The sequence below is a fragment of the Dermacentor albipictus genome, chromosome 4 (assembly GCF_038994185.2).
Source record: "Dermacentor albipictus isolate Rhodes 1998 colony chromosome 4, USDA_Dalb.pri_finalv2, whole genome shotgun sequence".
Lineage (NCBI taxonomy): Eukaryota > Metazoa > Arthropoda > Arachnida > Ixodida > Ixodidae > Dermacentor > Dermacentor albipictus.
In genome coordinates, this window is record NC_091824.1 from 158,237,635 (window position 1) to 158,265,615 (window position 27,981).

Here is a 27,981-nt window from a genome sequence, read left to right on the forward strand (position 1 = left end):
AATATGATGCCAATGGCAACATGTTTCTGTTCTTAGAATTTATAAGGTTATTATAATAGTCCAGCTCTTATCTAATGACACATTACACATCGAAATCCCCATATAATTATTTCTCTTAATCTCAATAATAACTTTGATGAAGTTTACCCGCCGTCTTGACATGGTGGCCTTGAGGTTGCCCTACTAAGCCTGAAGGCGCGGGATCAAATACCGGCCGCGGCGGTCGCACTTCGATGGGGCCGAAATGCAAAATGCGCCGGTATACCACGCATGGGGTGCACGTCAGAGAAACCCAGGTGGTCCCATTTAACCTGGAGCCCCCCACTACGGCATGACTCATAATAATACTGTGGTTTGGGCACTTTAATGTCTAGAATTTAGTGTGAATTAATTTTTCAATCAGCTTTGATATCTAGCCCACAATTCTTTCTTTTTTCTTCCTGTAATTTTTTTTCACGAAGTCTTTATTCTGTTCAAGCTTCCTTAGCCTTAATTCTTGGCGGGCCGGGAAGAAAAATGCCTACATACTCTCCCAGTGTACTGCAACAGAAACAGCACGCTCGCATAAGAATTTTTATCGTACTCACAATATTCAAGACAATTACCAAAAACAAGAACTGAGTACGAGTTTCTTGCCTGTCTAAAGCCCTTTCCTCATCTGTTGTTGCCCATGCAATCATATCCGAAAATCTCAATGGCCAAGTGCGACTGTGTGCTATGTAGAGCATCGCGCTATTCCAATAAATGTAGTTGTCGAAACGTGCACTGAATGGGAAAACGTGAAGAAAGAAAGGGCGCGGTCACATTAAAGCCGGAACGTGTGCGCGAGCCCTTTAAAAGTCTTCATGCCATTTAATATCCATACTTCATTGTTGTGTCTCTAAATCAATATTTCTGCTATATGTCATTCCCCAAATGCAATGCGGAACTCCTGCCATAACAAAGATGAAAGTGTTTCACTTCACTTCTTTCTTTCTTTTTTTCTATCTTTCTTTCTTTCTTTCTATCTTTCTTTCTTTCATTCATTCTTTCTTTCTTTCTTTCTTTCTTTCTTTCTCTTTCTTTCTTCCGTTTATACATACGTATATTTCAAAGACAGGTCGATAAGGTAAGGATCGTACTAATGTTTACATGTATGTTTTAGTCGAAGAAGGTGCACATCTGAGCCTTGATAACGATTGAGACTGATAACCTGCAACTAAGCAGCTGTGTTTGCAATCCCTCGCAGATGTCCCGCTCACGAGAAGGTCACGTGTTCATCTCATCCGTGAATTTGTCCAGCGAGGGTAACTACCGCTGCGAGGCTTCTGCCGAGGCGCCTTCCTTCCAGACCGTGGTTGGGGAGAAAGAGGTCAAGGTATTTGGTGAGCTCGCTATCTTTGTCTCAGCATGTACAAGGCTCTGAGTGGAAAAAACATTGAGGACGCGACTGAATATAGATAGAAGCTTTGTCAACAATATCAGTAAAGAACCAGGTCATGTAATGGGAACGAGTAATTAGTTATTTTTACGTTTTGTTGGTCCAGCACATCTGCAGAGTATGAAATGCAAGAGAGAGAGAGAGAGAGAGACAAAGAGGAGGAAAGACAGGGAGGTTAGCCAGTGTAAGTACTGGCTGGCTACCCTGTGCTGGGGAAAGGGGTAAAGGGAGTAAAAGGAGAAAGAAGAAGAAGAGGAGAAAAAAAAAATTAAGGAAATTCACGCAGTACCGCGATACTACACGATACAACACTCAAAGGCGATCGCACAATTCGCAAGTCCTTAGATACTTCAGCAAAGCCTTTAAGGCCTTGAGTGCCGAAGCCCGTCTGGACCAGTGTCCTAGAGCCTTCTCCTCTGTAAAGGGGCGATTGTCCAGTTTTTCGAGCGCGGTTACGAGCACTGTTCTTGGCACTTTGTAGCTGGGACAGTCACAAAGGAGGTGCTGAATCGTCTCCTCGCAGTCGCAGGTTCCGCAAGTAGGGCTGTCGGCCATTCCAATACGGAATGAATAGGAGTTCGTGAAAGCGACGCCGAGCCACAGGCGGCACAGAAGTGTTGCTTCCGCTCGTGGTAACCCTGGTGGTAGCCGGAGTTGCAGACATGGATCCAGTCTGTGGAGACGTTCGTTCGTGAACTCACTGGTGTTCCACAGATTCTGCGTAAGCTCGCGGGCGAGAGAGCGAAGACTTGTGGCTGCGTCTGTTCGTGACAGTGGTAGTGGTACAACGCGGGCACCGTCGTGGGCCGATCGGGCGGCGTCATCCGCATGATGATTGCCCGCAATTCCGCAATGACCCGGTATCCACTGGTAGATGACGTTGTGCCCTTTGTTGATTGCTTGATGGTGGAGTAGTCGGATGTCTGCCACTAGTTGCATATTTGGTCCGTGGTTGAAAGGGGACATCAGACACTGGAGAGCTGCCTTCGAGTCACATAAGAGGGACCATGACTGTGACGATTTGTGACTAATAAACTCTAAAGCAGCACGGATAGCTGCGAGTTCTGCAGCCGTCGATGATGTTACGTGAGACGTCTTGAACTTGAGGGTGACAGACTCTGCGGGAATAACCACTGCTCCAGCTGAGCTATTAGAGCAGACAGAACCATCCGTGTAAACGTGGATGCGTTCTTTGTGTTTGTCATGAAGGAATGAAAGCACGGTTTGTTTGAGGGCAAAAGATGACATCTCCGTTTTCTTTTTGATACCGGGAATATGAAGAAGAGCCTGGAGTGGATGAAGGCACCACAGCGGTAGAGATGGTCGTGCTGCAGGCGTGAAGCTTGATGGTAAAGTTCCGTGGTTGGCGGCAATAATCCTGCTAAACGCTGAACGAGGTCGAGTGGCAGGAAGGGAGGCGAGATGATGCGATGGAAGTCGCGCGAAGTGTCTGATATGCATCCTTAAAGCGTCGACTTGAAGATACGTATCGATGGGGTGGTCGTGCGCGATGGCTATTGTTGCTGCCGTGGATGCACATCTGGGAAGTCCAAGGCAAATTCGCAGAGCTTGAGCTTGTACAGACTGGAGGGCACGGAGGTTGGTCTTACTGGTCCCACCCAGTACAGGTAAGCTATAGCGCAGGAAACCGAGGAACAGTGCATTATAGAGTTGGAGCATCGCACTCACAGACGCACCCCACGACTTTCCTGCAAGAAATCTGAGCACGTGAGTCATCATGAGTAATTTCCTTTTTAGGTACGAGACATGAGGACTCCAGGAGAGGTCTCGATCTATTATCACCCCTAGAAAGCGGTGCGTCTTCTCGTAGGCAATCGGATGTCCATTAATTTTGACAACGTACGGTTTCATTGCTTTGCGCGTGAAAGCGACCATAGAGCACTTCTCGGAGCACACCTCCAGGCCTCGCGCTCGAAGATAGCCTGATGTTAGTGTGGCCGCTTTTTGAAGTCTGGCGCGCACCTGGGGACGCGTCGCTCCTGATGACCAAATGCATATATCGTCTGCATAGATCGACACATGGACGGACTGCGGAAGGATGTGAACCAGGTCGATGAGCACGAGGTTAAATAGAGTGGGGCTCAAGACTCCACCTTGTGGTACGCCACGGCAGGTGTTGTGTTGTGATGACGCACCATCCTCTGTTTGCACAAAGAAAGACCTGTCCTTCAAGAAGCTGAGTATCCACCGAAAAACAAGGCCGCCTAGGCCGACATTGCCCAGAGCGTCTAGGATGGCTCGATGGGTTACGTTATCATAAGCGCCTTTAACATCCAGGAACATTGCCGCTGACAGCCTCCTTAGGCTTTTTTCGTGCTGAACAGACGTGACAAGGTCGATGACGTTGTCTATAGAAGAGCGTCCGCGTCGAAAGCCTGCCATAGCGTCAGGGTATAACCGGTAGTGTTCTAGATACCACTCTAGCCGCGTCAGCACCATCCTCTCCATCACCTTTCCGAGACAACTGGCCAGAGCAATGGGACGATAAGACGCCACGTCTAGGGGTGATTTACCTGGTTTGAGCAGAGGCACAAGGCGGCTGGACTTCCATGCAGCAGGAACCAGTCCTTCACGCCATGAATTATTGTACACGCCTAGAAGAGCATGCCGGGCTGTTTGACCGAGGTGTCCGAGAGCTGCGTATGTCACCCCGTCAGGCCCAGGCGATGAGGAACGTCTGCACGCTGCCAACGCCGCCTGCAATTCCTCGATGGTAAACGGATTGTCCATACGTGAATCCCGCGAGATTGGAACATCACCGGGATCACGTGTAACGAACGATGGCGGCAGACCAGCAACCTTGACACAGAAGTCCTCCGCTACGTCGATCTCTCTGCGACCTTGGTAGAGAGCCAGAGATTTGAAGGGGTGGCGTTGTTGCGGTGACGTTCGAAGACCACGCACCGTTCTCCAGATATGTGACAGGGGTTTATGCGGATCAAGGGAATCGCAGAAGGTTTTCCATCTGAGAGACTGCAGGGAGTTGATCCGACGCTGGATCTTCTTCTGTATTCGTCTCGCCTCCCTTAGGTCGTAGATGGACTTGGTGCGCCTGTACCTTCGTTCCGCGCGACGGCGGATTGCTCGAAGCCGCTCCAATTCTGCTTCGAAATGAGAAAACATGGGAATAGGCCTAGAAGCTCTGGTGGCTTCTTGAGCAGCGGCGTTAATTAGCTTTTCGATGTTGCCAGGTAGACAGTCCTGAATCTCTTGGCAATTCTTCTCCATGAGCAGCGTGTATTGAGGCCAGTCAATGTGACGAAGAACTGTGGTCGACTGTGTCTTGCGTATGCCGTCAATTTTAACATATGTTGGGACGTGGTCACTACCATGCGTTTCGTTGTCCGTGAACCATTTCACACTGGCGCTGAGGCATCTTGAAACAAAAGTCAAGTCCAGGCAGCTGCTGTATGTCAATCCCCGCAGAAAAGTAGGACTGCCATCATTTAGGCAGCAGAGCTCATGGTCCGACGCGAAGGATAGTAGGCGTCTTCCTCGGCAATCCATCTTTAAGCTTCCCCATAGCGGATGATGCGCATTGAAGTCGCCGGTAATAATCCATGGTCCAGCTGTCGCTGTTAAAATTGCACTTAGTCTCGCGTTGTCAAATCGACTCGAAGGTGAAATGTAGGCACCTACGAGCGTGAGTGCGACGTTCTTGCATTTTATCGTCAAACATACGTACTGATTGTCGTCATCAGGTGCGACTGGGTGTGAAACATACGTCAAATCGCATCTGATATAAACGATGACTTTGCTGCGTTCGCTACAGGTAGCAGACATGAAAGCTTCATATCCTGATAGGCGGATGGCGTTGTCAATGTTTGGTTCACAAATGACGATTATTGGAAATTTGTACTTAAAGACAAACGGACGAAAGTCCGAGATGCGGGATTTAATGCCTCTGACATTCCATTGGAAGAGAGACGCTTCCTTGACCTCCTTAATGAACGAGTGTAGAGGAGCAGCCATGGTGCTTCTCAAGACCGGACAGTACTGGATTCAGGGCGTCCAGTATTTGAAGTGCGCCTCGAGCCGCCGGAGTGTGTATGGCGGTCAGTAGTACTCGTAGCGTGTTCATAAGGGCCCTTATCATGGTGACAACTTGTTTGTCGTCGTCTAGGGTGCTACCTGAAGGTGAAGCATGATTCGGTGAGCGTGCTACATCCTGTCGCTCCGCTGGTGGATCTAGCCGTGGCAATGGCGGCCACTCCTCGCTTGAGGCAATGATATTGGAGCCTTTCTGCTGAGAAACCTCATTGCTGCTATTGCTAGTTGTATGCGGAAGTTTCTGGACTGTCAGTGGACGCGGTGCATCCTTAGCAATAGCAGTGGGTTTCCTAGATCTCCGGCGACGTGAACGTCGACGTCGCACCTTAGCGGCAGCCTCCCTGTGCGAGGAACCATCCCTGACCATTTGCCTCAAGACTTTCGCTTCATTTTTCACGTGTGGGCAATTCTTTGAAGTTGCATCGTGAGAGCCCTGACAATTGGCGCACTTTTGGTGTTCTGTACGACAGGCGTCGGAGCTGTGCGACCCAGAGCAACGTGAGCACACGGCAGCATTTGTGCAAACCGCACTAACGTGCCCTATCCTTTGACACTTCCTGCACTGAAGCGGCTTTGGCACAAAAGGTCGTACTATGTGTCTGAAGTGACCGACCTTGACGTGTGACGGTAGGCTGTCACCTTTAAAGGTTAACTTCACACACTGCGAGTTCCCCAGGCGACGGGCATGCAATATGGCAATTCCCTCTGTCGCCGGCTTGATGAGTATGTGCAGGTCAGCATCGCTTATCGAATTATCTACGTCATATACAACGCCAGCCGTAGAGTCGTGATCGTCTTGTTTATAGCAGCGTACGTTGATGCTATCCAGGACCTTAACATTGCTCAGAATGTCTAGCGCGCTGCGGTTTGCGACATCTATAGCAAGGATGTTCTTTCGGGCGTTGATCCTTACATCTTTGATCTGACCCGGAACAAGTGCCTCGAGCGACACAGATGTGGCCTGGCGGTTGATCCGGTTTAGATTGTCGTTAGCAGCCACAGGCACAAATAAAATTGTGAGGTCTGATGGCTTTCGCGTAGGGATCACAGTTGCCTTACTTGTGGACGGAGATGTCCTGACGAGCCGTCTCTTTGCTTTGTTCTTCACTACGGGCACGAAGTCACTATCATCCGAGGTTTCATCACTGGTTGCTGAGTAGATCACAGTGTCCTCGCTGTCGGTGTCACTCGGGTGACTAGACCGCTTTCTCGGAGCGGCCGCTGTTGACGTAGAAGGACCAGGGGCCCCTCCAGGTGACTCCACGTCCATCGCCGTAGTTAAGGGAGCGGCGTCTTCCACAAGGTAGCTTCAAATTCGCAGAGACAAAAAAGCAGCGTTCCACACAGTGGACACTTCGTCGTCGTCTCCCATGAAATGCAAAGTATGCAAAGCCACTCTCCGGTGGCTTTGCTCGAGCAAAGCATTCAGTCCAGCTACTGTGATCAAAGCATAACTGAAAACACAAAAAATAAAGAGGAAAGGGAGGGGGGGTTGCAAGTGATTTTGAGTTTTACCCAGAGTCTCACTGATCTTTCTCGTTCGAGTCCAATTGGTTGTTCGAGTCCAATTGGTTGTTCGAGTCCAATTGGTCGTTCGAGTTCAATCCTACGTAGACTTACTAACCATATCATGGCTTTGAAATTTTCTTTCTGATCGCCAGAAGTTAACGGTGGTCGATAACGTTTCTTCTCCTTTTTCTGACGTTATTTATGATGTGCCTCAAGGCAGTGCACTCGGGCCACTTCTTTCTTTTTAAGTTTACATCAACGACTTACCGAATAACATATCTTGTTGCGTTTATTTGTCGGCGATTGTATTGTTTACCGTGCAATTAACAGCCGCGCTGACCACGTAGCACTCCAATATGATCTTGACCGTTAGTGACCGATGTACTTCGTGGCGCATGTACCGTCGACCAAAAAAAAAGTTTGCGGACCATGGGATCTCAGAAAACGCAGAATTTCTGAGTAGCCTGAGTAGCATATATCAATAATTAGTAAAAGTGCTTATCAGAATGTTGTTCGCATATACCAAAAGAGGCTGGAAATGCGAATACCAGGCCGGGTTGCGAGGCTACTGATATATTCAGCTCTTTCGCAGGGGTCATGGTCCGTAAACTTACTGGGTCGACAGTACTTGAACGTGTCGAAGTGCAAGGTAATTTCTTTCACTCGAAAAATTGTTCACTTACAATTTTCCCACCATACTTTAATACGACCACAGTTGTCCAACTCCAAGAATACAAATACTTAGGAGTTTTTCTTATGCCCAATCTTTCGTGGACTAATCATATCACCTTTATCTGTGCTAACGCTTCGAGATCATTAGGGCTCCTGCGCCGTAATTTAAACACTGTCCCTTCCAAACTCTGAAAAGAAGCTTATTTAACAATCGCTCGGCCTCCACTTGAGTACATCTCTGCTATGTGGGGTCCCCATCAAAATTCCGACCTTTTGGAGGACATCTGAAATATAGCGAGCCATTTAATTTCAAGCTATTATACTGACCATTCCAGCGTAACCTAAATAAAGCTTCACACTTCATTGCAACTCTTAAAAGTATTCACCGTGACATTGCTATTTTATCATTATTTCATCAATTCATTCGCACAGCTGATCTGTCCATGTCAAGTCTGAAAGGATCATTTTGGACGTCACGAAGATGGCACAATCAGTTCAGCTACAGCCGCATTTATGACACTGCAATCGCTTTTACTTTTTCAGCTCTGCCTCGTGCTACCCGCCTTTGGAACGCTCTCCCCAATAACACTGCTAGCCAATCAAACCACGACACATTTCGTAGTCGAAAGGCCGAAAAATTTGCCGTCTGAACTTTCTGGTCCTTCCATGTCTTCACTTTTCTTTGTGTCTTTATTCCTTCCCTCTAAATTTCTACATCCTAATCAAGCATCTTCATTGATTGGGAACTACAAGAATTCCGTGCGTGTTTTATGTTCATTACTTATTTTCCCGAACAAATTACGTACGAGTTCACGCGTTAAACATAATCTGTGAACCTGCAGCCTTTCGTCAATGACAGAGTTTATTGTTGCATGCCGTTCTTTCTTCCTCAGTTCATCACTTGACATGTCTGCCCTCGTGTTGTATGGTTATCCTGTAACTACAGTGATCGTCCTGTGATATATACACGTTTCATTATGCGTGTATTTGCACCTGTTTCAGTTTTCAGTTCAAATGAATTTTCGTATTGGGTTATAACGTTGCGTACTATTGTGTGGCATGAGAAGTGCTCTCGTTGCGCTGGTAGATCTCCCGCGATGCGGAGATCACATCGCTGACGACCAACTTCTTGAAGAGCCCAATCTTAGCCCAAAAGGCCGACCTGCGTCGGCCACGTCTAGGTTTGTTGTTGTTGTTGTTGTTGTTGTTGTTGTTGTTGTTGTTGTTGTTGTTGTTGTTGTTGTTGTTGTTGTTGTTGTTGTTGTTGTTGTTGTTGTTGTTGTTGTTGTTGTTGTTGTTGTTGTTGTTGTTGTTGTTGTTGTTGTTGTTGTTGTTGTTGTTGTTGTTGTTGTTGTTGTTGTTGTTGTTGTTGTTGTTGTTGTTGTTGTTGTTGTTGTTGTTGTTGTTGTTGTTGTTGTTGTTGTTGTTGTTGTTGTTGTTGTTGTTGTTGTTGTTGTTGTTGTTGTTGTTGTTGTTGTTGTTGTTGTTGTTGTTGTTGTTGTTGTTGTTGTTGTTGTTGTTGTTGTTGTTGTTGTTGTTGTTGTTGTTGTTGTTGTTGTTGTTGTTGTTGTTGTTGTTGTTGTTGTTGTTGTTGTTGTTGTTGTTGTTGTTGTTGTTGTTGTTGTTGTTGTTGTTGTTGTTGTTGTTGTTGTTGTTGTTGTTGTTGTTGTTGTTGTTGTTGTTGTTGTTGTTGTTGTTGTTGTTGTTGTTGTTGTTGTTGTTGTTGTTGTTGTTGTTGTTGTTGTTGTTGTTGTTGTTGTTGTTGTTGTTGTTGTTGTTGTTGTTGTTGTTGTTGTTGTTGTTGTTGTTGTTGTTGTTGTTGTTGTTGTTGTTGTTGTTGTTGTTGTTGTTGTTGTTGTTGTTGTTGTTGTTGTTGTTGTTGTTGTTGTTGTTGTTGTTGTTGTTGTTGTTGTTGTTGTTGTTGTTGTTGTTGTTGTTGTTGTTGTTGTTGTTGTTGTTGTTCTGCACGTATGCATTTCGAATTCTTGAATTTGCTTCTAGCGTTCGCATAACATATATCAACGCAAGTTTAAAGCATTTAATGCAGAATGCACGTAGAACCTGCGTTTTTTCGTTAAATAAGCGTCCCTTTGTTAGAAAGCAAATTGTTTTCCCTCGTGTGAAGGCTTTCGTGGAATGTATACTTGGAACAAACAAGCAAATAATGGCTGACACTTCTCGGTATACAAAAGGCGCCTGTTGTAGGGTTTGGAGTACGGACGTCGGGATGGAAATACACAAACTTGGGAGGGATTTATTCTACATTATTTACAAGAGACGTGAGCGTCCAGTAACAGTCGTACAGACATTACGGGCCGGCAGCAACTCGGACGCTGCGGCCCGCTGCAAGAGGTTCGAGAGAGGTGAATCAGGGAATCAGGGCATGTCCCAGAATGCTCAGGTCTCTCTGGAAGGCTTCTTATAAACCCTCCGAGCACTGCAAGTCACGTCATGTTTGACCAATGGGAGAGTCCACTCCGATGACGCCACTTTCAGCCAATGGTAGGCGCCCGTGTCGTGGTGTCACACCTGGCGGCTTGCTGCGGTCTTGCATCGCAGACTGGCAATGCACCTCGAACAATGAGAAGGAGAGGGCTGCACCTGCCTCATTGTCGGATGCCCACCTGCTAATCCCGGCGGCGCGCGAACTTGTTGGCACGTACGCTTCTCTGGAATGCGTTCTGCATTCCTCAATTAGCTGTGCAGCCATCCGATGTGGTCTGGGGAACTCGAAGTAATCGCAGGAACCAGCTCCATATCTAACAGCTCGTCCTCGCCCCGGTAGTTCTGAATGGCCGGTGAACTCAATTCGCTGGCCATGAGGAACGCTGATAGAAGCTGCAGGGTACTGGGGTCGAGCCACGTTTGACGAACTTCGGGATCCTGGGCCCTGGAGAACAAACGTCAAACAAACAAAACAGCACAGCGCTGCACCACGCGTAAGCGCAGGCTCTTCACCCCTGACTCGCCAGACTATTACTGAGTCAAAATCAACCCTGATCTTTTATTTCCCCAATTTTGACAACAGTTCCAACCACCCTTCCAAACAGCTATCCATTTCTCCTCGATTGCCGACAAGACCAGAGTACTATTGTTGTTGCAAAACAAAAGGGTCGTTGACGATGCAAACAACAAATGAAAACAGCCGAACATTATTTAAGTGGCCTAACTACACGAACAGCATGTTTCCAATCTATCGCAGTGGCGTACTTCTAGCACGTAATGGTGCCACTGAACAATCTGGTCAACCTCACAAGTACGTAATCACAAGCGCACTAGCCTTGTGGTCACTAAACAAAACGCGTACTTGCATTGTAGGCAAACTTTTCATTCACGCTTACTCACGTTTCTTTCCTGAAAGTCCTACAGGACACGTGACAGAAACGAACAATTAAACTTGCGGGACTTACACACTCCGCGGAACTCTTAAAATGATGCGTCTTCTACTAACTCGTTCCACGCGTACTTATAAGAGAAGTCAGAATACGGCTGCCCTCAACACAAACGAGCAACCCAGTCATAAAGTCTGCTTCCTTCCGTCCACACAGGACACGCGCTAATGGAACTACGAACGCTTCTCCGTGCAACTTATGCACTCACTGAAAACTACGCGCTTAACCTTACAAAATTCAAGAACGCTCAAAAAGAAAGAAGGTTAAATAAAACACACGCGCGTTACGATAGGCCTCTTAACAATAACCTTGACCCTCAGGTTACTCACACACACAAAAAAAAAAAGCCTATCTACTTATTAATGAGCATCTCGCGAGACTACATGTTTACTTAAAACGCATCTTTCAAATCTTGAGCTTCTCGAACGAAAACATAAACAAAGCTCAAACCTTACACATTGAAAGACATCCTAGTCTCAAATCGCGAAAACCTTCCGATGCTCAAAATAAAAAAACACACTTCATTTCTACGGAAGGGCTCTTGGCCTCCCTTTTCAAACGCTTACGTCTGACTCATACTTTGAGTCTAACGCGGGGTGGACGTGGTCTGAAAGCTACTCTGGCTGCCGAGAGACAACAAAAGGAGTGATTCACTATCAGCTCCCCCAAGACGTTACGGTCTCCTGCCAATTTGCGTCCTCCCGCCCCGCTTTCAACAGGACCTCGACTGACCGCGTCGCTACTCCCCACCTGGTCTCGTCCTGCCACCTCGCGTTTCTTCGAACTGCACGCTGAGCTATGAAAAGAACTACGGAACGACGAGGAGCTTAGCTGCCTCGTGCCCTTTGTCCGCGTCCGTACAGAACATTCTTCGCGGTCCCCCTTTGACCGGTGGCTCGACCATTTTGGATGCGTCAACATCGTCCTAGACGACCGCACCTTCTTCCTCGCGCCCTGCCCTTTTGGGTTTCTCGCCATCTTTGGCGGCGCTACATTAATTACCGACTTTCGGTCTTTAACGCGCTTCTTTTTACGGCGCTTTCTCTTCGCACTCACTTTCATGTCGCCTCGTGCTTCGTGCTGGCCGGTACACATTTCGTCGGCCCGGATCGGTCTCTTACCCGCACAGTCTGAGTGATTCTCACTTAAATAAACACTCTCTCTGCCTCGACTGGCGGACAGCCCAACCGACTCTGGCACAATGCAGCAGGCTTTACTCGAGTAAGACAACTCGCACTCTTGCGAACTGCCCTCTGCTACATTGCCCAGCTCACGCTGTGCATCGGCACACAGCCCGTCGGTATCGCTCGCTGTCTCACGCGCACAGTCCGAATGATTAACAACTGAATCATCCATATCTAGGCCATCTAGACTGGCGGAGAGCCGCACCGATCCCTGAACAATGCAGTTGTTCTCTCGTGAGCTACGGAGCTCGCCACCCCGAGAACTACTCTCAATTGCATCGCTCAGCTCGCACTTCACTTCCGCACGCAGATCTGGCTCTACATGGGTGCTCGCGTCTGTCGCGTCAACAGTACCCTTTTCTTCGCTAGCAACCTCGCTAACATTACCAGCGACGCACACACGCGGTAACTGTGCCAATTTGTTCGCAGCTGGCCTAGCTGTCTCTACAGTCATCTGTTGGCACAGCACCTCGTCGCTCTCACTCTGGCCTTTAACGGCCTCTATTGCCACTAAGGCATCGTTAGCAGCTAGCCTTTTCCCTTCACTTAAGAATCTGCAGCCAATCTCACAGGCACTACTCTTCTCGTCGGCTTCTGGCGAAAGTCCGCTAGACCCTTCCTCATTCTTTCGCTCTGTACTACCTACAGAATTCTCAGACAGCCGTTCTCTCTGTGCCAATAACTGATCACAATACTGTATCTCTTTGATCAGTGCTGCCTTCTCTCTCTCATACTTTTCCTCTCGCTCACGTTCGCGTTCAAGCTTATGTTCCTGATACTCGCGTTTGCGTTCCTTCTCACGTTCGTGACGCTGACACATAAGAGCAAGTTCTTGAAGCTCCTGCTTCCGTTCATTCTCGCGTTCTTCACGCTTAAGCTCACTCCTAAGCTCACGACGCTCCCGCAAACGTACACGACGCACACGCTCCCGTGGCTCCTGTATCACTTCCCAAGCAAGCTCAATGCTTTTGTCATCATTGCCACTATCATTAATCGCCTTTATGATAGCTGGCGTTTCCATCCGTTCGTCCGCCTCAACTCCCAAATCGTCGCACACCAACAACAAGTCTAACCTCGTCAACCTTCTAAGATCCATGGCAGCTGCCCCGACAGGTGGTTAAAACTGTTTTCCTTAATTAATTTGTGCAAACACACAATGCAACAAACTCCCGATTCCCAGAACTATCAAAATTGAACACACAACCTTTGAGTCTGGCGAATCATAAGGAAAAAAACCACGCGCTCACTTACGGTTGCAGCACCCTGCCATCCGGTTCATTTGTCCGCTGTTCCCGGTTCCTTCCGGACTCCCTGGGTCGAAGGCTCGCTCCTTCTTCGATACTCCCAGTCTCTTCGGACCTCTTTCGACGAAGGCTCTCTCTTCTTCGCTCTTCCCGGTTCTTTACGATCTCTCTCGACGAAGGTTGATTCGTAGCGCTGCCACCAGCTGATGTATTCGGAGGCGATCCTACCGCTGCCAACCAGATGTAGGGGTTGGAGGACGGGACTCCGGGATGAAGACCCAAACTTGGGAGGTGATTTATTCTACATTATGTACAGGGGACGTGAGCGTCAAGTAACAGGCGTACACTCATTACGGGCCGGCAGCAACTCGGACGCTGCGGCCCGCGGCAAGAAGTTCGAGAGAGGTGAAACAGGGAAATCAGGGCATGTCCCAGAATGCTCAGGTCTCTCTGGAAGGCTTCTTATAAACCCTCCGAGCACTGCAAGTCACGTCATGTTTGACCAATGGGAGAGTCCACTCCGATGACGCCACTTTCAGCCAATGGTAGGCGCCCGTGTCGTGGTGTCACACCTGGCGGCTTGCTGCGGTCTTGCATCGCAGACTGGCAATGCACCTCGAACAATGAGAAGGAGAGGGCTGCACCTGCCTCATTGTCGGATGCCCACCTGCTAATCCCGGCGGCGCGCGAACTTGTTGGCACGTACGCTTCTCTGGAATGCGTTCTGCATTCCTCAATTAGCTGTGCAGCCATCCGATGTGGTCTGGGGAACTCGAAGTAATCGCAGGAACCAGCTCCATATCTAACACTGTCTGTGAAAATAATGGGCATCGTATATTTGCCTTAACTTTATCCTTTTGACTTGAGAAATTGATTTTCGTGAGCTAAATAATTATCAATATATAGACAATGCGCAGGCATTACATAATGTTAACTGGTCGTAAACAAAACAGCGTTGAAAGCCTCGTGCCTATGACCCTCCCTTCACCATACAATTAATGTTTTTACAATCACGAGATCTGTCGAGAATATGAGCCAGGTTTCTCTGCCACAATGTGCCGAAACTAAAAGCGTCAACAAATATCCTGAGTGACCCTGCGTGACGCGAAGTAAGCGATAAGTCTACTTGGAGCATTCCAAGTGTTTCGACGAAGACGTTTGTTCTTAATGAGTGCAGCATTGGCAATGTTAATGTTCTCTTTCTTTCTTTTTTTGTGTGGCGTCAGAATGTCTAATGGCTATCTCGTGTAAATGGCCTTCTCAAATATGTATGTATGAATTTTGTCTTCTTTGCGACAGTTATTCCCGAGCGCCCACCCAAGATCCGAGGCACGCGAGCGAAGTACGAAGTCGGGGAACGTGTTGACGTGTCTTGCAGAGCCCCGTACTCGCTACCTGCTGCCAAGCTTGTCTGGCACGTCAACGACCAAGAGGTGTGTATTGCCCCCGAGACAATGTTGATTTTCAAGGTCGGCTTACGGCGTAACGGAATACGCTCTAACGTTTCCTCGCCGGTGTACAGTAAATCGGTTGTCTGGCCACCGTCGTCGCCGTCGTCGTCGCCTTGCCGTTGCCGTCAGACGCGCACAAGTGTCAACCTTTTACAAATATGTTGCTCACATTGATTCGCACAGAGTTTGGGGTCTTCAAGATATCTTAGGGGGGAGGGGGGGGCTTTTACAGCGAAGCTGTATATGGCTAAGGCATTTCCGTCATCCGTGAGGAACCCGCGAACTATACTCCGTTTCATACATCAGGTGCAACGCTGTGGAAGCTACGCAAGTAGTGCGGTCCCAAATTTTATCACTCCGCGCGTTCCGTCTATGCTTCGCTCCGCGCCAGCGGCGTTTGCTCGCGCGAGCATGCACGTGAGGATGCCGCGACTGTATGCAAATAAAAAACAACGAAAAGCAAATGAATATAAAACAACGTGTTAGCAGCCGAATGAGCGCATGGTTTGTCTGCTTCTAAGGGTAAATTCTTATTTTCATTCAGAATTGACCTTAGATAAAGAACATCTTCACAAAAATCGGTCAAAAGACACCCAACTGTTTCTAAGTGCGAACGCAGCCACTGCAAAAGGTATCTCTAGCCTCCACAGCGTTGCACCTGATGTATGAAACGGAGTATAGCTCGTTGGGGCCCCTCGGCGCAACCGGGCGTGCACGCTCGTGCCTGTGCTCGCGCGTTCGTCGTTGTCTTCTTCTACAGCTAGCTCCGTTGCCGCTCATTGCTTAAGGGGTATGAAACTATCGTCATCCGCATCAACAATTATCATCATCAGCAATATCTGGAGCATTGTCGTCTTCTTCCACAACTGGCTCGCTTGCGCCCCTCGAAGCAACCGCACGAACGCGCCCGTGCCTATGCTCACGACTTCGTCGTTTCCGTCTTCCTGTACAGCTGGCTCCGTTGCCCCTCATCATTCCAGCGTAGAATTTCATTTCTTTTCTGTCGTCGTTATGGGGAGACCGCGTTAAATTTTTTTTTACAGCGAAGTTCTAAAGGGCTACTTTCCCCAGGATCGTGTCCCTGTGTTAACACAAGACTATCATCATGGGATTGGCTCTAGCGTCGTCTTCTTCCGCAGCTGGCTCGTTGGGGCCCCTCAGCGCTACCGCGCGAACGCGCACGTACCAGTGCTGCCGCGTTCGTCGTCAATAATTAAATAAATAACTAATTAAGTAAATAATTAAGAAACACAAGGACTTAACCAATTTTACATCGAAGCTGTTAAAGGCTAGTTAACCCAGGATCGTGTCCGTGTGTGGACACAAAACTCCCCATACGTGGGCCGATACCGAAGATAGTGAAATGCCGGGCCGACCCGCGGTGGAGGTGAAGCAGGCGTGAAGCACTCCCCATACGTTGGCCTATCCTGAAGGCAGTGCAATGCTGGGCCGATTCGCCGCGGAGATGGAACAGAAGTTAAGCATTCCCCATACGTGGGCCGATTCCGAAGATAGTGAAATACCGGGCCGACCCGCGGCAGACGTGAAGCAGGTGTTAAGCACTTCCCATACGTGTTCCGATTCCGAAGATAGCGCAGTATCGGACCAACCCGCGGTGGAGGTGCGTCCGATTCGCTATTAAGGGGCCCAGGCAAACAGATATTCCGAGATACGCCCGCATACGCTGGTCATCCTTCCTCACAGAGTGGGAGGGCACTGAGTTTTTTTTTTTTTTTATCTACGGTGATATGAACCGTTGATTCAGGAGGCATGAGCCATTCATTGTCTTTGATAACAGAAGTGACACGAGAATGTGTGTGCATACCTATCGCCACAATGACCACCGATCAGTACAATAAATATGTTCGTACCTTTGTTGAAAATTCTATGTCGCCTCTGTGTCATGTGCTAAACGCTTCGCTCGTTATCCCCATTGACAGAGTGGAATGGCTCATGACTTTTATTCAGCCTTGCCATTTAAAAAGCCCGCGAGAGGACACGTGTGGCCAACAAATAAATTTGATGTTTTCCAGACGAAAGTCACTAATTTTATCATCTATGCAGAATCACAAAATATGCTACATTTACGAATACAAAAAGTGTTCTTTAAAAAAATATCTGACAATCTGACCACTCTTGCGATGCGTAAAATAGACAATCTGTAGACACTTCGAGCAACAATTGGAACCAAATAAGGGATACGCAGTCGAGAGCGACCAGAGACTAGACTTAGTGAGGAGATTAGAAAATCTCTAGTCACAGCATAGGCTCGAATGACACAAGAAAGGGGTGATCGGAGAGCTTTTGGAGCAACATTCATCCTGTAGCGAACGTAAACCAGATGGAGATGATAATGATGACTCACCTGATTAGCTAAACTAAACATAAGTATTTTGAGCTGTGCGAAATGCCTGAGGACTTCGCTTTAACAGTTTTGATCGCATTTTTCAGCTCCGTATTTCTATTAAAAGATCGCTTATTTTAAATGGGGTGCTCTGCAAGGTTTCTTTTTTTTCTTGCAGGTTCCGTTCAGCGATGTGCACGGCCTGGAGACCCTGTATGACTCTGAAGGGCTGCAGAGTTCAGGAGTCCTCCTGTCATTCGTCCTGCAGCCTTACCACATGACTGGCAGCTCGCTGCGGCTAAAGTGTGTCAGCGTCATCTCTGAGACGTTCCTGACATCCAGCGAAGAGCTTATTGTCGGCGACACGGTTCCTTCCATACCGTATCCAGGTGTGATCGGATAACCACCCAGAAAATATGGACCTTATTTCTAACAAATGCACTTGCCCTCTTAAAAACTCTAAAGATAAAAATTATTTCAGACGTATTATTTAATTAGCTTTCTGCAATACCAAATAAGCCACTATTACCTTGACAAGAGGCTCACTAAGCCAGAAAAGATGCAAGGACTGGTGGCGCCGCCGCCTTGAAGTTTTCGCACCGGCTAGCCATGACGTCAACAATTTAATGGCGTCTGCTGGGACCTAGATATCTTTTTTTTTCGTAAACTGCAGTTTATTGTGTCCTAAAACAGCATAATATCGAGCTTAGCAAGTGCCAGGAGCATTTATTTAGCCAGAGAACCCAAATACGTACAAATTCCACCGCTGAGGATTTGGTGCGAAATTAAAAAATTGAACTGTGAGCTTCATTCCTGCTTCTAATAATTACCCTGTTACCACGAACTTACTGAAAATAGAGATTTAAAATACTTTATCAGTCTAAATTAATATATTGTTTCTCCTTAGTGGGCATTTAAATCTGTCGTTTGACTATCGCATTTCGAAAAGAAAGTAGCTTAGTTAATCTAAGCACGCTTCTATTTTCATAACTGCGCGCTTGCTCACGATTCTCCAGTATGAAAAAAATTGGGAACATGAACATGTTTAATACGGCACGTTTATCGCCAATATTTCGCAAAATTAACTTATACGTCAGGTTGCGGGTTTCAAATTTGCATATTATTACGCCCGTTAAAAATAATTCTCAACACTTTTACGCTCGCACTTATAAAGCAATATTATACCACAAGAATGTGCCCCAGAGCAACAACATAGAAAGAAAGCCGGATGGCAAGGGTAGTGATAAATAAAAATTTCAAGCTGATTGATAAGGCACCTGCCCTACATATGTTTTTGCAGAAAGTGACACGATTGCGCGAAGTTGAGAAGGAGCACAAAGATCAAAGGAAACAAATGCGTGCGCACACATGCACACGGTACAGGATAACTTGTGATTGCGTGCGAAGTGCATTCCTATTAGTGCTCCAAAGCATAAGTTCGGAAGCTTTAACCGCATTTACGTATTATTTCCCGACTCAAAATGATCGTTCGCGTAGTGCGCCGTTGACGAATGCAATTAATAGATTACCACATTTCTCAAATGTAATACGACAGTGCTCATGGCACGTGATGCTTGGAGTGGCAAAAAGAAGACGGGACAGAAAGAGGGAGTGAGACGTAAATAAAGACAACAGGGCCTAAATGCATTCGCAGTGCCTCTCTATACATAATTTAAAGAAAGTGTGCAGCAGTGCAAACACGCAACGTATGAAAGCAAGTTTTGCGCTTAGGTGCATTCTAGTGACGGTTTGCTTAAATATCTACGAAAAGCGGTGTATGTTACCTTTATCGATTCATTTAAGGATATTGGCGAGGTTAGCTTGCAAAGCCAGTCATTATGTTTCAGAAGTGTCATTCCATAGATATATCGATTGACACTCCGATGTCCTCCTCCATCAATATAGTTGTCATAAATACCCCATGCATAGATCAGCTGTATGCACGCAAAACCCCGTTGGTCGCCCTCGTTCACCAAGCGTTGATAACATATATGTTTACAACTGAGCAACACTAAACGTCGTAGCTACTCCGTTATTAGCGCACCTCATGCGGTAATCTTCTATGTGTTACCTTTAGAGGCCAGTCCGCATAGTCCCAGAATCGACGGTGGTGCGCCAAAGTACCGGGTCAACGACCTTGTGAACCTGACCTGCAGATCTTCAGAGTACGACCGGCCTCCGGAGTTGAGGTGGTTCATTAACGACAAAGAGGTAAGCGGCCACATGCATATTTGCTCTTGATGTCCGTTAATACTTAAGCGAAATTTACCTAGGGAATTGTGCTGATGTAAAGAACAATAATACCTTACATGGAAGCAGTCATTTCTATTGTTTTCCCTTTAGTTTTGTTCTATAGCAAGCTTGTTGAATCGTTAACAGCGTGCCATCTCAACTCCTCCTGTGTCACAAAAGGTAATAAAACGTGGAAGTGTGACGTCATACTAGTGAATATGCCACTGGTTGCCAAGTATACTGTGACCAAAAACGTGAATAAACTCCTCTCAAATGGCGGTTTCCGGCTACAAGACTGCTTGGAGCCCAATGAAATCTCCTAAACAACTTTCTAACGCCTTTCGCAATGACATGCTCATACGAGAGCATAGCAACATCTTTTTCTGACATAGACCTCGACATTTCTGCAAATAAAGATAAAAAGTAGTACAATACATAACGAGGACACCTCCTTTAGGAAGTAATTGTAAGTGCCCTTCGCAAAAACCGGGAGAAGCTCGTGATTGTTGCCACTTGCAGGCCCGTCCTGAGTACCTGGTGAGGCACGAGCTGCAGAGATACCCTAGGTACGCTGCATCACTGGGCCTCCGGTTCAGGGTACGGCCCGAACACTTCGAGGATGAACGCATGCATCTGCGCTGCACGGTGACGCTGTCGAACGTCCTCAATACCAGCAGTGCGGAGGCGAGCATCAAAAACAAGCACCGAGCCATGTCGGGATTCAGAGCAGCCAGCAAAGACGGTGCGTTCGGGTGTCTAGATTCTTTCTGAATAACGGGCTCTCATTTACAACGCCCAAAGGTAAAATTAATTTGCGATAAATTGTGCTACTAATGAGCACATTTGCTCCTCGGCAATGCTTCAATGAAAATAATGCTTACTGGAAAAGTTATTTCAAGACAGCTCGTTCAATTCTCTCTTCGTTCTTTTTTTTAGCATCATTGATGGCAACTGGCCGATCCCGGCGATAACGTCATTCATGCTGTGTCTGTAAAATGTGTATGGCGTGAAAATTAGTTCTTAAATCATCATTTCATATATGTTTCGAAGATCCTCGCTCTTAGTCGATAGCAGACTCTTTCCTTTTGGTTACATGCTATTATGATAAGAATAAAACAGTGAATATATAGATAATGAAATCAGAGAATTCGTGAGGAACAAACAGAACCTTCGCTTGTCATCCTGTAGCTCAAGTTTGTTCTTCATTTGCTTGTTGTTGTTGTTGTTGTTGTTGTTGTTGTTGTTGTTGTTGTTGTTGTTGTTGTTGTTGTTGTTGTTGTTGTTGTTGTTGTTGTTGTTGTTGTTGTTGTTGTTGTTGTTGTTGTTGTTGTTGTTGTTGTTGTTGTTGTTGTTGTTGTTGTTGTTGTTGTTTCACCTCTCAAACCTGTGCAGTATCCAATGGAGCAACCTGCGTGTTGGTGCCATTGCTGTCAAGTCTACTGGTTTTGATTGTACTGCCGAAGCTGTAGAAAGAGGCGTCAGTCATCACGCAAAACGCAAGCAACTGGAAATTCACTGCCTCACCAACAACCCTGCTTTTTATTCGTCTGAGGACTTGTACGTTCTTCTACGACAGCATTTCTGACCACTCAGTTGGTGCCAAGGACACTCATACAAACCTGGCCTGGAGGCGAAGTTTTGGGTCTTGAAGGATGCTACAGTGGAAAATCTCGCTAACGTCGGCTGGACATGCTCTGAGCGCTGTTTTCATTTACACCTGTGCAACCTTGCGAATGTTTGGTGTACGTTGTGCTGGTGCCTTTGTTTTTGTGAACCGTCATAGCACTTGCGTGTTCGTAAACCAGGACAAGAGTGCTGCGTTCAAGACAAGACAACAGTTTTTTTGTTATTAAAAGCGTTGATATCCTAACATGACCGCGTTACCTCGCCAGAAACAAAGACGGATGCGGCAGTTGCATTCTACACAAACCTGCAAAGCGAAATCGAAGTGCTACATGAAAAATAGCTGCCTATGTTGATCGCAAATTTTTTGTGATAATCGAATGACATGAAAGCAAGCTGTCGCTTGTGATTGCAAAGTTAAATGCAGTTGCGATGCACGCATCATCAGCAATCCGATTTAGCTGAAGGAATGACATCGTGTGACAACACGATATCAGAACACATGAACGCCAAAACAGACACACTTTATAGCGTATTACGAAAAAAATGGTATTGCATTTTAATGCTTGAGGAGTTATTTTAATCGCATCCATCCGCAAAATAGCCCAAAAGCGAAGTTCATTCATTTATACTGTTAGGCAGGAACTTCTAATAGAACAACCGGTGCCATACGGCACCCTTTACATCAACATAACACATAGTACCACTGCCTGAGAGATACGCTGCTTGTTTAACCCTTTAAAAAACCGCACTCACTCGCACCCGACAGCTGCTGCCTTCAGCGCCTAAAGAAACACAATCACCAGCATGTTGCACAAAGCCAAGATGAAGCAGTCATGCAGAGCAATTATTCTTTGAAAGCACAGCGCCCAACCGCGACGCTTGCTCATAAATGTCAGCATCTATTACCACAACAACGGCACTGATTTAAACAAAGTTGGGCCGTTATTTAAAAAGGGATAAGATTTTGTTAGTACTCGAAGAGAGAAAGTGTATTTATTCCACTATCAGTAATGCGCGCGTGCGGCCAACATAAAGAGAAGGTGAAAGAGAGGAAAGGCAGGGTGGTTAACAAGCAAAGAAAGTCCAGCTTGCGACGTGCACCCTGCATGGTGCAATAGAGAGAAGGGAAGGGTGGTTCATTAGGCTAGTTGGGAATTGATGGTAAAAGCGACGTACAGCGCGAACGACAGGGACAACGCCGTGTTTGTCGTCTCTCGCAGTCCTTGTTCTTTGCGCTGTAGGTCGTGTTTACAAGGGTGAAGGGGTTGAAGAGATAGCAAGGGACAAATGTCGGCCGGGAAACAGAAATCGGTGCAGAAGATAGCAAGGACACATGCCGAGGATCATTTCTCGTAGTTGCTTGTCAATCCTATTTTCTATTTTTATTGTTCTAAGCTACACTTCTGCCACGCGTTGGGGAGGGCCTCCTACCATTCCTTCTAACATTTATTTTCTCTGAAGACCGCAGCTGCCCAGCATTGTTCTGCGACGTACTGTCGTTCAATACATTTTGTTCAATTTTCTAGGAAGAACTATATTACAGTACATTTCGTATGCTCATTACGTGCAGTGTGTCTTGCCCTCCTGCTAACTTGGCTTTACATAAGACACATATAGTAAGATGTGGGCATGAGTCAGGCATGTCAGCTACTTCTTAATACACGAGAGAGCTGAGGATATAAGACTGTTGTGATTACACAACGAGGAAGCTTGCTGGCGCAGCATTCCCGTCGACCGTTTGTGCAGTTTAAATAAAACTCACAGCGCATGTAAAACACAAATACCGTACCACACTTCGTGCTGCATAGTCCAGATCGTACGTAAAACACCCAACAGTGAATCCATGATATAATTTTCGCTTTTTTTTCTTGCTTAGAAACAGCATACGCCTGTAAGCAACGGGCGGCTATCGGAAGGCGCCAGCTGTGCGCTGGTGGGCCGCGCCATGGACGGAAGTGGTTGAAGCACTGGCGTGTGATGCAGACGGCGAGGCGAAGGCACACGAGGAGTTTCGAATGATTTTGCACAGCGGTTTTTAAGGCCTGACGAACCCGAGAACGCATTTTCCTGCATCTGCTTTTGAGAAGGTTATCCGCTTGTGCGAGATACGTGACATTTATGGAATAAGGTAGCTATGCGTGTAAAACTGAAAACGAGTGCGAATTGCGATGCAAATGCACGGCGCAGACAAAGCTCACCGCGCGAAGCCTAACCGTGTACGTCCAGCGGTTGTACTGCAGATGATATTCTCCTTTGCACGTTAACATTGTCGCGTATTTAATCACGTATATTGGAGGAGCAGCACAATAGGTATGGACAAAATGGAGACATAAAGTTGTCTCTTTAATGCGTTAATTAGCATTAGGAATGTGAAAGATGAAAAATGTTTGAGAAATATGGGAAGCCTCTCACTTGGTGGAGGTATATATATATATATATATATATATATATATATATATATATATATATATATATATATATATATATATATATATATATATATACCTGTGTGTGAGCTCCTGAACAACAATTTGCAATGTGGGGAACAACAAGGTTTAATTCATGGAATCGGGACCGCAAAGAGGTGCGATTACTGATAACGCAATTTTCTCGCATATACCGTTACATCACCATTGAATTTGTTTTTGTTTTGTTTTTGTCAGCTTCTCGCCGATCGCGCAGGTGTCGGCACTCGTCCATTCCCTGTCCGTGTTTTTTTTTTTTGCTAGCGCTTTTTCTGATGTCCCCCCCCCCCCCAGTTTCACAGACTATCCGTATCTCCAGTCTTGGTCTGTATTTCACACAGCTTGGCGCGACAAGAATCGTTCGCGGTGGCCGGTACACGTGTGAGGCCGGCGATGGCAGCCAATGTGAACACGTCCCTGCGTTGGCATTCGCCGTTGATGCAGAGCGCACGTAGTTGCGCACCAGACGGATGCAAAGCTGGGAAGCGCGAGGAACGGAAATATATTTCAATAAAGAAAAAAGTTGGGGCCCTCAGAGGATGACAAAGTGAGGACCACAAGTCTGCGTGTTCGCCTTTTATGCCCAAGCTGTGGAGCCGTCACACCTGTGGAGGCGGACGCACAATTTACTTGGAACACCTAGCCCTTGCGAATGAATGGCTCCTTTATTTACGATAGAGCAACCAGGCAAAAGCAAAGCAGTGTCGGAGCACATGTTTTAGGAGGGTGATTTGATGGCCGAATAACGGAAGCGACGAAACAACACACGTGTCCCGCAACATGAACCGTCCGCGAGATGGACCTCGCCTATAGTCCTTGATCAGTGTTGTACTAAACCCGATGATACTGATAAAAAGAATATGAGAAATAAATATACCAAAAGGACAACCTTCTACACCGGCTCCGGATGTTCTGCCAGCGTGCGCATGCCTTCGCATCCGCTTCTCTTTACAGTACCTCACAAATCGCCCGAGCTCTATTCGCTCGTAAATAGGGAAGTGCACAGGGCTGTAACGAGCTTGCTACGAGCACAAAAGAGGCCGCTCGTTTACGTCGAGCTTCTGACGCGAGCTTCTAAGCGAATTTTAAAGCACTCATTGCAAAAAGAAAGTACTACTAAGGCAAAGGTCCCAAGAGTATAGTAGGCAACAAAGAACACCATTAAGGGGAAGGAGCGACACAAAAAAAAAAAGCCTCGCCACGCTGTGAGAAGAAACACGATAAAAGAGACCCCAGTAAATGGAGAGACGTATGAAGACGAGACAAGTTGAAGTAAGCGAAATGTGCATACGAAGCACCAATTTTCTTTTCTCGTTCTTTCCTTTCATCTCTGTCAAAGCCGAGCGCGACCTTTCAATTCGCTTTGTCTCCCTTCTCTTCTGGTCCTCCTGAGCCCGCGATGCGCGTCGAGCGTCAGACAGGAAATCGATAGATCTCTCTTTCTCAGTCGTCGCGTCTGGACACGACGAGACAGAAAGCATGAAAAGAGTAATGCCCTTTGCTCGACGTAGTAAGTTTGAAGGGCGCCAGGGGCCCTCGCGCAAGGAAAGGCAAGAGCTGGGAACTCCTTGCGCGATCGTGTTTCCCCTGCGATGGTGACGTGCTTCTGTGTTGCATCATCATTCGTCGTCTCTCTCTGTGTGTTTGCAGCGTTCTGCTTCTAGTGGGTATGACGTCGCATACTTTGATCACTGCCTTGCTTTTTCTCGAAACAGCTATATATGGGCTCTTGAATGCAACTGCGTTTCATTAGCTGAAAAAAAAAAACAGAATATCCCTCAGAAACATGCGCCACCACAGTTAGACTAAATTTTTTTTAAGGTTTCAGGTGAAAGCTTTCGAGACGTAGCGCGGAGAGTAGGCACCATTGGTGCTGATTCTACCTGCTATCACTTGCTGCTGTTGTTGTTGTTGTTGTTGTTTTTCTGGACTGGAGGCGATGGCAAGCCCGGAGACTGCGAGACTCAACCGCTTCGGTGCCGACAAAGCGGCAATGCAAAAAACAGCAATCTTCCCGGTCAGATGTAAAATTTAAACTAAACTGAATCCAGCAGGGAAAAAAATGAACCAGCACAGCAGTGTCTCTCAACCGGTCAAAATTAACTACATATCAAGGACACAAGTTCATCTAAGGATCAAAGTAACAGGAGGAAAGGCCGTTCGCGATAATAAGAAAGGCAAAAGAGGTTCCATGGGAACAAAAAATTCAGCGTCCACTTGCCCCGGAGAAAGTTATTCCAGCAATGAGTCCCGAAGGAAAGCCAGAGAGATGTGGCAAGGGAAGAAAGGCATACGGGCAGAAAAAGAAGCACCAAGATTCTCGCCTTTATTAATGCGAGATTTATTAACGTGCACGCCGGCCCATTTCTTTCAGTACTTTCAGTTATTCAAATGTTGACGCCGCAGAGGCTCCAAAACTCTCTCTACAAAGATGCCCAACATGCAGATGCAGAATTTACGCTGGCCTATTCAGCGTTAGGTTACTGTACGCTCCTAGGAAAATCTACGTTAGGAAAAACATCCCGATTGCACGCTTTAGTTTTCGTAACCAAATCGAGCCTGAGCTACGCTTAGAGATATCTTTCTTTCCCGAAATTCAAACTATTAGATTTATGCGAACAGATGAAGAGAGGCAATGTTTATCGACGAAAAAAAAAGAATGATGTTTGGTTTGGGACGCATTCTTCCAGTCAATTTACTCTGCTCTGGGAAAATGAAGGGGCAACGAAAGAGGAACGTAGGTGGTCGTGATGGGAACCGAAGAAAGAGACAGAGCACATGGAGGGCGAGTTTACTCAGAGTATAAGGTATAAGCATATGCATTTCTTCAAGAGAAACCGCGTAAGGCACAAGTGACCTGCAACCTAGATACAGAGTTGCAAAGGGCCGAGCTGCAGGTCTCGTTCGACACGACAAATAGTTGCTGTCAGCTGTTGATAAACCGTTGTGGGTGCATCAATCCACAGATGAAATCAAGCTACAGCCGAACAACTATAGTAGTGAGAGGCACTGGCAAAATTAACTTGAGTATACAACAAGCAGTAGCATGGAAGACAGGATTTCATTTATAAACGGGGAGTACTTATAGGCAAGGAACCGGGCCTCATAATATTAAGGAGGGCAATTAGGGCCTTACAAATGTCATGCCCATCATATTGTTAGTGCTCCTTTGGTCACCATGTTGTCGGGATGGCCTCTCCCAGGCGCTTCTCTCTCTCTCCACAGGACCTTATGAAGTCCTACGTCAAGTTAACGACGTCAGTTACGAGATCTCGCCGTTACAGTTTGATCCATCCTCAAGTCCGACGCCTGTTGGCATATTGCACGTTTCTTGGCTAAAGTAATACTTCGCTCGCAGTTCTACGCCTAGCATGCACCAAGACGGCGCTTCAGCATCCGGGGGTCCTGTTGCTGACGGATAAAAGAGGAGAAAGGAATGAGACCGCGAGACACTGGTCGCTGCGTGTTGTTGCTGGTGAGCGCGAGCGGTGGTTCGAAGCTCGGCAGGACGGTCTTCGTGAGGCGAGCGTTGTCGTCGTCTGGAACTGGGCGGTGTGGTCAAGAATCGGGTGGCGCTATTATACTATTCGTTTCGCATTTTCGTTGTTCTTTTGACTTGTATATTCTTTTTTATCACATGTCCATTTAGTGTGCTGCGAGTTGAAGGCAGTCTGACTAACCTCATGTCTTTTTCTTCTCCCGGACAAGGGCATTCACCTTGGCTAGCTTCTAGAGTGACCCGAGAGTGGCGGATAGACAAATTTTTACACAGTGGTATCAATAATGTCCCTGTAGCCCTAGTTCCTACTAATGAGGGAGCCATACAGATGAAGAACTTGAAAACTATTCAGGTGGAACTGTGGAAGGTCACTTACTCATTCCAGAAGATCATCGAGGTCCGTAAATTTGCCTGTGCTGTTCGTCAGACCAGAAGTCCGTTCGAGACCTTCTAAACTGTCCCGAGTTTGCATCGAATCCGGTGAGCCCGTTTATTCCAGCAGACCTTGATTGCTTGAAAGGCTTAGTTTGAGGGATATACGTAAGCCTGGACCCCTCAGAAGTATTAGACTTGTGTTCAGTAGCGGGTGCTGTTTCTGCATACCGATGTAGCCGAATTATTGAGCACAAGAAGTCAGCTACGAGATCGGTGATTGTCAGATTCGCGGGGACAGTCCGTCTATCTGGAATCAAGGCACGGCCTCTAATATGTAGAGTAGAGCCACTTTCTCCACGACCACTACAGTGCTTGAAATGTTGGCGTTACGGGCACAGCATCAAAGGCTGCATATCAGTTGCTGAAAGCCGACTTTTCGGAGAAAATCATGACAGCACAGACTATATTCCAGGTAGAGAAATCTTGTCTGTGTAATG

General features: G+C 46.8%; 1 protein-coding gene and 1 long non-coding RNA gene across 5 annotated transcripts in view; one reads left to right on the plus strand and one right to left on the minus strand.

Annotated features, from left to right (window-relative positions):
• Positions 1 to 21,383, plus strand: part of LOC135915792 (uncharacterized) — a 382,578-nt gene extending 361,195 nt beyond the window's left edge. For all 4 annotated transcript variants that reach the window (XM_070537746.1, XM_065448933.2, XM_070537747.1 and 1 more), the window contains 6 exons: positions 1,229 to 1,364; positions 14,792 to 14,925; positions 17,466 to 17,676; positions 19,365 to 19,498; positions 20,039 to 20,261; positions 20,912 to 21,383. In XM_070537746.1, the coding sequence (XP_070393847.1) occupies positions 1,229 to 1,364; positions 14,792 to 14,925; positions 17,466 to 17,676; positions 19,365 to 19,498; positions 20,039 to 20,261; positions 20,912 to 20,988 (915 nt within the window). In that variant the 3' untranslated portion in view covers positions 20,989 to 21,383. The remainder of the gene's footprint in view (positions 1 to 1,228; positions 1,365 to 14,791; positions 14,926 to 17,465; positions 17,677 to 19,364; positions 19,499 to 20,038; positions 20,262 to 20,911) is intronic.
• The window catches only part of LOC135915794 (uncharacterized), a 60,064-nt gene that overhangs the window by 21,991 nt on the left and 10,092 nt on the right, over positions 1 to 27,981 (minus strand). The gene's annotated exons all lie outside the window — the stretch shown is intronic.